The following is a 12,624-nucleotide window of genomic DNA, read 5'->3' on the forward strand; positions in this document are numbered from 1 at the left end:
TCCTGTTAAAGTGACCCTTTCTGGTGCAATCAGGCATGCATCTTTGAAGCTGTCTGATCACACCCTTACTTAGCTTTTGTTGGACTTCTTTTGCAGGCGGAGGGAAGGTACTGTATTTGAATAGATTTGAATCAATTCTAGCAAGCTGATACTGACCTTGGATATGACAACTCTACATAGTACCACACAGGCAGATATCTCACAAATATTAGGGAATAAGTTTCTAGACCAGGTGGATTCAGAACAGCTTCTGAATCTCACCTGGTCTAGAAACTCATTCCATAATATTTGTGAGATGTTTAAGATGAATAGTTAATACTTATATATACTCACATGAAAAGGTGTAACTAAAAACTCTCATACTGTGATTAAAAGCAAATAACATTTATGTATATAACAAAAGGCATGGAAGATTTTCGAACATATATATCAGCTCACAAAAGCAACTTTCACATGTTATATATGTTTATACTATCTCACAATATTGTACCCTATACCAGTGCCAACATCTTCCAAACCTAAAATGTGAGAGATCATTAGCAAATGTGAGATTTACTTTTCACAAAAGGCATACGGTTTTCTAAACTGAAAGGTATGTGATTGGATATATAGTATCATGTTCATCTCCAGTCCTGCCAATCTCCCTTTTCTTCTTACCATTATTGAAAACCTATATTAATCTCAGATGCTACTTTCGGGGAAGCAATTCAGTATGTTTCAACATCAGCCTTATTGTAATTCCTTCAACTGTTCAGAGGCTTTCAGCTACATACCAAAGAGCCGGATATAACATTGTTAGAGCCACAAATGAGACTATGGTTGAAATACAAAAATAGTTTAATCAAATTATTATTGTTGTTGTTGTTGTTGTTGTTGTTGTTGTTATTGTTGCCACATTTCTCCCAACAATGGACCCAAAGCGGCTTACAACATTAAAAATCACACAATTATAAACACAATAAGTTAAATATTAAAAGACAAATTAAATAATATATGATTTAAAATAAAATTAAAAGATTATAACATTAAAACATGGAAAAGATTTAAATTATCTGCTAAAATGGGGTTCAGGAATTCAGTTGTGATTGTTAAAAGCCTGCCTGAAGAGACAGATCTTTAGCTTTTTTTTGAAAGGATAAGAGGGAAGGGGCCATCCTGATCTCCCAAGGGAGAGTGTTCCATAGCCTGGGAGCTGCTGCACAGAAGGCCCTCTCCCGTGTCCCCATCAGCTGTGCTTGTGCTGGCAAAGGGACCAAGAGAAGGGTCTCTTCTGCTGATCTTAATCACCAAGAAGATGAATATAGGAAGATATGTTCTTTCAGGTAGCCTGGAACCAAACTGCATAAGGCTTTATAGGTAATAACCAACACTTTGAATTGGGCCCGGAAATGGACTGGTAGCCAGTGCAGTTCTTGTAACAGGTGTTTTATATGGTCCCAGTAGTCGGGCTGCAGAGTTTTGCACCAGATTAAGTTTCCGAACCATCTTCAAAGGCAGCCCCACATAGAGCATGTTACAGTAATCCAAACAGGATGTAACTAAGGCATGTGTCACTGTAGCCAGATCCAACACCTCAAAGAACGGGCACAGCTGTCACACCAGCTTTAGTTGTGCAAATGCCCTCCTGGCCAATGCCGAGACCTGCGCATCCAAGCTTAAGGATGTATCCAGGAGTACACCCAGACCTCAGTTTTCAAGGGAAGTGCAATCCCATCCAGCACAGGTAGTATTCCTATTCCTTCATCCGCCTTCCAACTAACCAGGAGCACCTCTGTCTTGTCTGGATTAAGTTGCAGTTTTTTTCCCCTCATCCAGCCCATTACTGATGCCAAGCACTGGTTTAGAGCCAAGACAGCTTTCCTGCATTTAGGTGGAAAGGAGAGACAGAATTGGGTGTCATCGGCATACTAGTGACACCGTACCCCAAAACTCTGGACAACCTCTCCCAGTGGTTTCATGTAGATGTTAAAAAGCATGGGTGACAAAGCAGAACCCTCAGGAATTCCACAGGCCAGTGGCCAGGGTGTTCAGCAGGAGTCGCCCAGCACCACCTTCTGAGTTCTCCCCCCCCCCAGGAAGGACTGGAGCCACTAAGAAACAATGCCTCCAAGTCCCATCCCAGAGAGACAACCCAGAAGGATACCATGGTTGATGGTATCGAAAGCCACCTAGAGGTCCAGCAGAATCAACAGGGACACACTCCCCGTGTCCAGTTCCCAGCGTAGTTCATCCACAAAGGCAACCAAACCTGTCTCTATCCCATAGCTAGGCCTGAAACCAGATTGAAATGGGTCTAGATGAAGATCATGGGTTGTCAACCACCAGTCCGTGGTCCAGTGACAGTCCATGCGCTTGCTGGAACTGGGCCGCAGATATGGATCTCTGCCCTCCTGCACATGGAGCTCGCTCCCCCCAGCCAGTCCATGGGCCCAAAAAGGTTGGGGACCACTGGTCTAGATAATCTGCTTCCTCCAGGAATCCCTGGAGCTGAGAAACCACCGCACACCCCAGTACCTTGCCCAGGAATGGGATGTTTGGGACTGGCTGGTAGTTATCCAGTACACTGGTACTCAGGGAGGGCTTCTCCAATAGTGGTCTTATTACTGCCTTCTTTAAGCAAGCCGGGATCCTATCCTGCTGGCAAGGAACTATTTACCACTCCCCATACACAATTGGCCATTCCTCCTCCGGCTGCTTTTATGAGCCATGAAGGCAAGTATCCAGCACACATGGGTAGCATTCACCTCTCCAAGAATCCTGTCCACATCATCAGGCTGCACCAATTGAAAAGTATACATTAAAACAGGACAAGCAGGGACCAAAGTTACATCCACTGGGTGTGTTTCAATTATAACATCCAAGTCAGAGTGGATTCAAGCAACTTTATCTGCAAAGTGTTGTGCAAATTCCTCACAGCAGATTGTGGAGTGGTCAATATTTTGTTCTTTTGGTGGAGCATGTACTAAGCCCCTGACCACTCAAAACAACTCTGCTGGATGACTTTGTGCAGATGCAATGGCAGCAGCAAAGAACCTTTTCTTTGCTGCAGCCACTGCCATGGAATAAGGCTTCAAATGGGCTCTAGCCCATGTTCGGTCAGATTCGCTTTGAGTTTTCCACCATCGTCGTGCTAGTCTCCGTCCCACTCATTTCATCACTGTCAGCTCCCTGGTGAACCAAGGCACTTGCCTGGCTCTTCTTCATGGGAGGTGATGCTTATGAACGATTGTGTCCACTGCCCTGGCCATTTCTCCATTCCCGAGATCAGCCAGAGCTTCAACAGGATTGCCTGCCAGGGCAACAGGAAACCACTTGGATCCATCAGTCTCCTGGGGCGGACCATCCTAATAGGTCCTTCACCCCAGCAGAGCTTAAGATCTAGTACATCTAAACCTCACCAGGTAGTGATCTGTCCATGACAACAGAACTAAGACAGCCCCTCCACACCCAGATCACCATCATCCTTCCCAGCATGAAATACAAGGTCCAAAGTGTGTCCTGCTATATGTGTGGGGACAGAAACCACTTGGGACAGACCCGTGGTTGTCATAGAGGATATGAAGTCCTGAGCCACTCCTAGTAAGTTGGTCTCAGCATGGACATTGAAGTCACCCAGTACTATCAGCCTAGAGGACTCCAACATCACCTCCGATACCAACTCAGTTAGCTCAGGAAGGGAGACTGTTGAGCAGCGGGGTGGATGGTACAACAAGAGAATCCCTAGTCTGTCCCAGGCACCCACCTTTAAGTATGCACACTCGAACCCAGAAATTGTGGGACAAGGCACCTGGTGAGGGGGACAGAATTGTGATAGATTATTGCAACTCCACCTCCCCACCCCCCAGGTCTGGCCTGCTGCAGCACAGAGAACCCATGTGGGCAAAACTGAGACAGACCGGCTCCCCGAGCTTCATCCAGCCAGGTCTCTGTAACACAGGCCAGGTCAGCATGCTCATCCAGGATCAGGTTCGGGATGGCTGATGCTTCCCCTTTTACTGACCTGGCATAATGAACAACTGCAGAACCAGAGGCTGAGTGTTCGATTCCCTACTGTGGCGCCTTGACAGGGGCTAGACTCTATGATCCATAGGATTCCTTCTAGCTCTGTGTAATGAGTTCTGCCGAAGATCTGGAATCTGAGGGGTTTACAGCTGAGGAGAATGCTGGGCAATCTGAATTGCAGGCAGCTGAATCACCACCAGATTCTCCTTCCCCAGTAGCCAGGGTAAGGGAGAAGTTTCGGCAAGAATTCATACCATGAAGATCTGAAGCCCGCATGAATGCTTCCCATAGGAACATCAGGTCTATCAGCCCTGAGTATTAGCAGGATGAGGTGTTTAGATGGCTGCTGTTGCTATAAAGTCTGCACCCAGAGGCTTGCAAGTTTGTGGAAGCAACAAGTCAAACACTTTGGCTCGCATCCACGCTCTTGCTTATCATGGACCTTGTTCTCTGGACCCCTGGCTTTGGACTCTGACTGCTGACTACGGTTTGTGTTTTGGCTTTGGCGTTTTGGTATCTGCTTTGCATCTCCTGGACTTCTGATATTGGACTGGTTTATTGGACTGTTGGCTGTTTAAACCCCCTGAGAACGTAACACTCCACAGTTCTAAGATTGTTATCATTATATTGTGTAAACTAAATACTTTGAATAGAACTGTATTAAGTTACACATGGCAAGAGTGGCAGCATATTTACTTACTATCTTCACATACCACCACAATAACCCATTGTAATTTTCTTCTATTATGAGCCTACTGGATAGGCACTTCTGGATAGTGATGGAAGACGTGGTAATCCTCTTATGCAGACAGAAGCAACTTTTTAACAAAGCAATTTTAAACAGTCCAATAGTTAGATCTTGCTTTTATGTTCTGAGATAATTCATCTGTTTTCCGAGAAGCTTAAAGAAACATTAGGTAGGCCTAGTGATATCCAGAAAGGCAACAAACAGTAATATGTAGCCTCTTGTATTATTCTTTGAGTCAGGTGAAAATTTATTGGTCTTGCTGAAGCCGATCTGTGTACATGTGGTGCACAGAGAGACTTTTGCAAGAGTTTGCATTTCCCTGCAGCAAACCACAGTTTAGATAGACTTCCACATTTTCCAAAGAAAAAGGTAGGTCTTAGTAATGATGGATATACAGCAATAGAAGCTCTCCCCTGAACTTTCCTTCCCAGATTTGTGTCTTTTCATTGATTTTTCATCCAGCCCTTCATCCAAGAAGCTCAAAATTACATTAATGGCATGTCCTTCTCACCTTTTGGGGGCAATATCGTATGAGACAGGCTATGATGAGGAAGAACAGTATGGCAGGAGCAGAGTGGCACAATATCCTGTCTCTACGATCTGGGTTGGGGGTTGCAGCTTGCTACATAGAGAACAGGGATGTGTATTGGGTGGTTGGGTAAGTTGTTGGGGGGACTGTCAGAGCTTCTGGAAATATAGCAGTACAGAAATGCTCCTGTGTTCAAGAAAGAAAAGCACAGAATTCTTGTTTTTAATAATGAGGAGAAAGGGGCTGAGAAATGGTATATCAGGATCTTAGAGTTATTAGATTTTGAAAGTTGCAATTTATTTTGCTGCCATCCTAGTCCAGCTGGAAAAAATTAGAACATTTAAAGCTCCTATTGAAAGGACAGGACATGGGGCAGAACAGTAGTTTGATTGTCACCAGCAAGATCGTAACATTAGCAAGCTGATGCCTCTGTCACTTTAAACAAAACATGTATCAATCAAATTGTATGCAGTAAAGAAAGAGGAAATTTTCATTTAAATTTCCCATCAACAAGTAAGTAGGGAGAGGTGGGGCTTTGTTGCGGTGCTGCCAGTAGCTCCAGAGAAGAGCTCTCTGGAAAAACTGGAACCCGTCCGGTCCGGGATCCCCTGTTTGAAATGGGGATCGAAGGAGAGTCTAGGAGAATTCTCTCTGAAGCAGTTGGTGAGCAGCAGAAGGAGAAGAATGGGAGGCAAACCCGGACTTCTTCCCTCTGAAGAAATCACCCAGCACGGATCGGAGGCGGGGAGCCATATTTGGCACTGAGCCGTGAGTAACCCTTTACCGGGGGAGAAGAGAACAACTAATATAAGCTTAAAATATATAACAACTAAGTAAGCTGCAGCCTTTGATTTATGAAACAGCCCCATTAAGCTGAAAATAAGAATGAAAATATTTGGCTGAAAGAAGAAAAGCAGTGGCGAGCCTATCTTATCAGTCTGCTTCAAAAGCGAAACTAACTAACTCTTAATACAGCAGACGGGTTTCAAAGCCGAGAGAGTGAGACGGAAAAATAAATCTTGTGTTTCTGGGGGAAAAAAATCCCAGACACTAATACCACTGGACAGGATTCAAGAGACTTGAGTTTTGTGAATGCAGTTTGGCTTGGACATATTTCTCTTTTCTCTTTCCTGGACTCCGTGAACTTTTGATAATAGAATCTGGTGGTTTTCTGGAGAAGAAAGAAGGAGCTGACGTGGTCAACTGGACTGAGGAGTATCAATGGGTTAATAGAAAGATCATAAAATGGGCTTCAAGGACAACTACTGGACAGTCTGAGACTCTGTGACTGTTGTTTTGGTGTGTGAGTATGATAAGAATAGCTTGCTAGACTCGGAAGAAGAAGAAATAATTGTGCCACGGTGCTATTTGAATTTGATTTTGCTGGGTTAAAAGTTGGTTTTTATATTATAATATTTGGATAAAGATTGGAGGGAAATCTAAGGGGAGGTTTATGATTATGGGTTTGGATTGTTGATAAAATTGTGGAAACTGTTGAAGGATATCTAAGGGGCGATTATTCTGGTTAAGGACATAGTATCATCTATACAAACCCCACTTTTTTGAAAGCCTGAGATGGCCCCCAAAAATTTAAGACATCAAATGGAGACTTGGTCTGTGCAAGCTCAAAGTTTTGGAATAGTTGTACAAGAAATAGAAAAGGAATGGCAGATTACTATGCAAAGACAATAATAATAGACTTTCAGCAAGTGAATGAAGGTCTTAGCAAAATAGAAGATCTGATGAAAGTGATGAAAGAGGGGACATTAGATGCCAAACAATAGTTAAATGAAGTTGCACAAACTTCAGAATCAACTTTATTGGGCATGACACCAGGTAACATAGATGGGATAAAGAGTCATCCAGTGACCTATGCAGCTTCCAAAATTAAAAAGCATTATGTTAAAAATCTCAAGAAAGCAGAGATACTGAAACAAGAGAAACTTATTGGGAAAATATGGGAAATGACAAAAATGGATATCCTGTCAGATGGGTGGAAAGAATGTTCAATTCAAAAGAAAACTGAACGATGGGATGTATTGTATAAATGGCTGCAGTTACCAGATAGTGTTGGAGTAACATAGAATTCAACTAAATTAAGTTATAAGATGAAAGCAGGAGGGCAATCAAATTGTGAAAAAGCAAAAAGTTGATTTGTTTATTGTAATATGAATTGATTGGATGATTGTATACTGTGTTCTCCTATCCCCCTAACCCTTTTCCCTTTTCCCTATTCCCCCTTACTTTTTGTATACCCTACCCTGTCCTTAAATAAATATTCAAAAAAGGAGGAATAGCATATTTCTTGCTTCCATTAGGTTCAATCCAGCATTGACTACAATCAACACTTCTGCTTTGTCATCACAGAATCAATAAAGTAATAAGCAATGGCTCCATATTAATGTCCAAGCACCCAGATAGCAAGACCTAAGGTGATTTCATTAGCTCACACACTTTTGCATGGCCATTCCTGCAATGAGTTTAATTATAATATGAATTTATCCTCTTGTAAATGAAATTAAAGGTCAAGATTGTATTTTTCTCATACACTAAGAACCAGCACAGATTAGGTATAAACTAATCTCAGAGACAAACATTGCCAGTTTGATTTGGGTCAGAAAGGACAGTAACTGCAGCAATGCTGTAAGCTTTTCAGCAGCTAGTAATAAATAACCCTGAGTTTTAAGCACACATTACAAAACAACAACAACAAAACAAAACAAAACACCATCTCTAGCAAAAATATAGTAATACCCCAACTATGACCCAACACCCAATCTCATTCTTAACCTTGATCTTTCCTAGGAACAGGCTCCAATGAGTACATTAAACTCCTTGAACACTGAAAATGCATACACTACCTACAGAGAAGATTTCTTACACAGGACATTTGATCAGAACATATATGTATACCCAAAGGTATATGTATACCTAAAGGTCAGATTAAGGCACAACTCATTTTCAATTTACCAACAATAAATGTACTTTGGGGACATAATAAAATGTAACAAAATATCCACTTAACCCTAATAGACAAAAAATGAAATGGTTATAATTTCTTTCACAACCCCAAGACATATTCAAATAAACCTGTGGGGAGATACAATCTCCCGAAAACAAAGCAAATTTTCAGTATCAGACAAAGTCTGTTTCCTTGTGCCTATTTTATTTGCAAAACACCACAAACATTTTTATCCTCACTTAACACTAGCTGCCTAGGACATAAAAGGCAGTCCAATGACATACTTGAAAACAACAATGAATAGATTTGTTGGAACTTTTGTTTTTCTCTTCTATTCCTTATGATTTTTGGAAAGATTACAATGAATACGATTTCAACTCTGCCTCCCTAGATCATAGTTTGCTGGAAAACTTTCAACCCCATATGTTTCATGGTCTGCAACCAAAACAATAAAAAATTTAAAATATCACCAAAAATTTGATTGTTTTGTGGACATTGCCAGACTCAAGCACTTTTTATGTCTACAAAGAAAACTGATAGAATTTTTGACCTGCTAAGTTTATCTCCGATCTGGAGAACTGATGAAATGGAGGAAATGAAATAGCATTCCTTTTGCCACCATCACTGCCAGAGTAGGAGACACACGTTCCAGCCTATGTTTGGTATGATTCATGTCACTTCTTCCACTATCTGTTTGGTATTTGTGTGCTCTTTTCTTTCACTGATCCCAGCTACCCAATCAGGGAGCTGGCCAGAAAGGAAGAATACTCATGTCTATAGCCATACAACATTTTTCTACTCCAGAGTTCGGCCAGAATTGTGATTGGGTTTCCAGTCATGACAGTAGGAAAATTCTCAGAAGATCATCAGGAAAATATCCTTATCTACAAACTGTTGAAGGCAGGTCCCTCAGCCCCTGCAGAAAGCTTCAAAGGTCTCAACAGCCCATGCTTGACCAGATACTTATCTTTAATAATTGATCAAATTAAGATTTCTCCTTCATACATCATCATCATTATGACTCAAATAATGGCTTTTATTGTCTTCTACTAGGGATGCAATAAATAACTGGCAAATCTAAGATTTTTTTTACATTTTGACCCACTAAGAAATCCCCCAAAGACCCCATGGAAATTGGGAGATTTCCTGAAACAGCAGGGAAAAATATTTAACACTTTCTTTTCTACCCTTATTGATGATTTCCTGCATCAGATTGACAATCCATTCCTATCTGTGCCAGAAGTATTAATCTCCACAATAATTTCAGTACCTACTTCTTGCTCATGTTTATCTCAGCTTCTTGCAAATTATTATGTCAGCCCTGAACAGAATAGGGTACAAATATTTGAAACTGACCAGTGTAAGAGCCTCAAACTGAATTCCTGCTGGGGATAATACTTCAAGCACAAGCAGTGCAGAGGATTGTCAGACTTAATATTGCACAGAAAATCTGCAGGAAGGGCAAAATTGCTTCCGCTTTGAAGTCAAGATGGCATGCCAGACAGATAACATAATCATAAATTTCAAATGTTATGTGATACACTATAATAATTTAACAGGAAGAATCAATCAGGAAAAGAAGAAACATGATTTATTACCAGGGTGAATTTGCATCTGCAAGACAGGGAATTCCTTGTTTGTTATTCTGTTCTTTGTGACCCATAATGACCAAAGCTCAGGCATTCTGATTCATTTTTTGCTTGCACAGCAGTACGTCAGATTTATCTAGGCACTGATAAAAATTGTGCAGAAAATGGCAGTAATTCCTGTACAGCATCTATGCACAGGATGTTGTGGGAAGAAATGGAGGACATTTTGCTTTCTGCAAAATGGTGGGTATGAAAGAAAAAAGGCAGAAAATCCCATAAAAAGCTATGGAACCAAGAAGCATCATGATTCATGACCCTAGCTTCTACAATCAAAATACAAATTCTGTTTTGATCTGTGTATGCATATTATTTAAAAAGTGCACTTGCAGAAATCTGATAAGTTTTTCATTTATAATAATGCGACAGCAGTTGTAAAGAAATGTCACCTTTCAACTACAGTACTTTCAAATTCTTCACTCTGTATCTTAAAGTAGGTAATGCATACTGGATGTATATTAAAAATGCATTAGATGATAGATATATAGATAAGAACTTACTGTTGAGAGCCATAATGTTATCTGTTCCTGGATGATGGAAATTTATACCCATACGACCTAAAAAAATGAACAAATGTATTATTGTTATTTTTTTTTGCATTTTAGGTTACTCTGTAATATCAGATTTTGCAATTAAATAAAAATAGGAACAAGAATATGGCAAAACAGGCACATGCCTGGTAAAGCAACCAGTGCTACACATTAGCAGCAATTCACCATAATGAGTTACACAATTTAAATTACTGTACACATGTGCAAATCATCAGCAGGATTCCAGCCATTGTGCTTTATGCAGAAGGATAAAACAAGCACAATAAAAACATGGCAATAATAGTACTACTTAAAACACTGCCACTCTCGTTGTATTAATTTAACAAACTTAATATTTTAATTATATAATAATCTTAGAACTGCAAAGCTGGAACAGACCCTATGGATCACTGAGTCCAGCCCTTGTCAAGGAGGCACAGTGGGAAATTGAATCCCCAACCTCTGGCTGTGCAGCCAGATGCCTAAACCATTGAACTATCCATTTTGTTTATTCTTATTTTGTTTCTTCATAGACTTTGCTCTTTTAGACACAACTTCGTTTTTTGAGCTATATCAATTAACAGACACTCAGGGGAGGAGGCAGAGACAGTTTTATTGTCTCTAACAACTGCAGGCAACTTTCTCCTAAGATAGAGGGCAGTCAGGAGAACACTTTAAACTTTTTTGTCTTCTAGACACTATTTAGGTAGGGAGAGATAACCATTCCTCCTCTTAGGACATAAATGCAGCCCTCAGTCAAATTGCCCTGAATGGGTCAAAGCATGACTTGCATAGTTAGTGCTGAGTTGCTTTGTTGGTCTGGTTAATACAGATGTGTTGGAAAAAAGCTTTGCTTCCCATTTTACATATGTCCTGTAAACAGAGCTGCAGACCAATCACCAAATGAATCAGTTTATTTGCATAATCCCAATCTTCAGAGAAGTTCTAGCTATGCTTCCATTAGTTTAGGATTTCTTCTACTAACCTCTAGTTAATGTTAAAGTCTGTTTCTGGCCTTATGCAAATTTCCCCCCTCACTCTGATTTCTTTATCTATAATCACTGGTTTCCATTAGCCAATACAGCTAATGGTGAAGGCTTCTGGGAGTTGCAGTCCTAGAACACCTGGGCTACCTAAGGTTGGGAATCACTGATCTACAGCAGAGAAACAATGTTATTAACCAACCTTACAGGGTGGTTTTAAGAAATTTAAGTAAGACTGAGAACGTGAAATGCTTTGAACATTCTAAAGCAAGGTGGGGGAACTTGTAGCCTTTTGAATGTTGATGAATTACTACTCCTGAGAGACTAGAAGTAACAAGTTGCTGTCATTTTCTTTATTTTTTAGAAACAAGGATAAAACAATCTTATATTTCAGAAATTTAACAAGTAGACAGAAAATTGCTTTATTTGTTAGAAAGGATAATAGTTTCCAATCAATTTCTAAGAGTCTTCTCTAGCACTTTAGACATACTTTCATAAGAACTTTTCAAGTTTTATAACAAGATAAACCAGGCAGCCTGGCAGAAGACTGCCTTAGTTCCTCACAGTTGGAACTAGGGATCTGTCTCCAACCTACTGGATTTGCACCCAGGGGGAAGGTGTATATTCCTTGCTAGTACCATGGTTATCCAATAACACAATGGGAGGGTGAAGGTTGAATGTCAGGCATGTTATTTAACCTAGGAATCTGCTCCTTATGCTGCACTTTTATGCTAGGACGGCCAATCCAAGCAGTCACTTTTTTATATCCACTATCAATAAAGTTTCTGAGGTTAGTAATGTGTGTGTGTTAATTGGGAATGGGAGCCACAGAGGTATCCAGGTTGTCTCGCACGGACCCACAATGTAACATACACTTTTCTCTGCTACTGTGCTACATTCTGGGAGAAATTTGGACAGATTTTTTATAAATTCCCAAGTCTCTTTAAATGACCATTGATTTCTTTCCAGGGACATAGCCTGATTTAGTTAAACATGATTCAGACACTGATTCTCTGCAAACATGGAGGTAGCCATTTCTTTCATTCTATATATGCCGAAATCCTTATTTTTTATTCTCCCCACTCCCAGAATTCTTTAGAAAAATCAGATTTCATGCATTTTAGATCAGCACGAACCAACATCTTCAGCTAAGAGACCAGATTTTTACCTACAATTTGCTTAGGTGCAGGAGATGTTTTATAATAACATCTTCAGGCAGCTTCA

The 12,624-nt window shown here is 40.5% G+C and overlaps 1 protein-coding gene across 13 annotated transcripts in view; it reads right to left on the reverse strand.

Moving 5' to 3' along the window:
• The window catches only part of CPEB3 (cytoplasmic polyadenylation element binding protein 3), a 120,648-nt gene that overhangs the window by 53,344 nt on the left and 54,680 nt on the right, over window positions 1-12,624 (reverse strand). For all 13 annotated transcript variants that reach the window (XM_078391319.1, XM_020782920.3, XM_078391318.1 and 10 more), the window contains exon 4: window positions 10,388-10,444. In XM_078391319.1, the coding sequence (XP_078247445.1) occupies window positions 10,388-10,444 (57 nt within the window). The remainder of the gene's footprint in view (window positions 1-10,387; window positions 10,445-12,624) is intronic.

Source organism: Pogona vitticeps, chromosome 3, assembly GCF_051106095.1.
Source record: "Pogona vitticeps strain Pit_001003342236 chromosome 3, PviZW2.1, whole genome shotgun sequence".
NCBI lineage: Eukaryota > Metazoa > Chordata > Lepidosauria > Squamata > Agamidae > Pogona > Pogona vitticeps.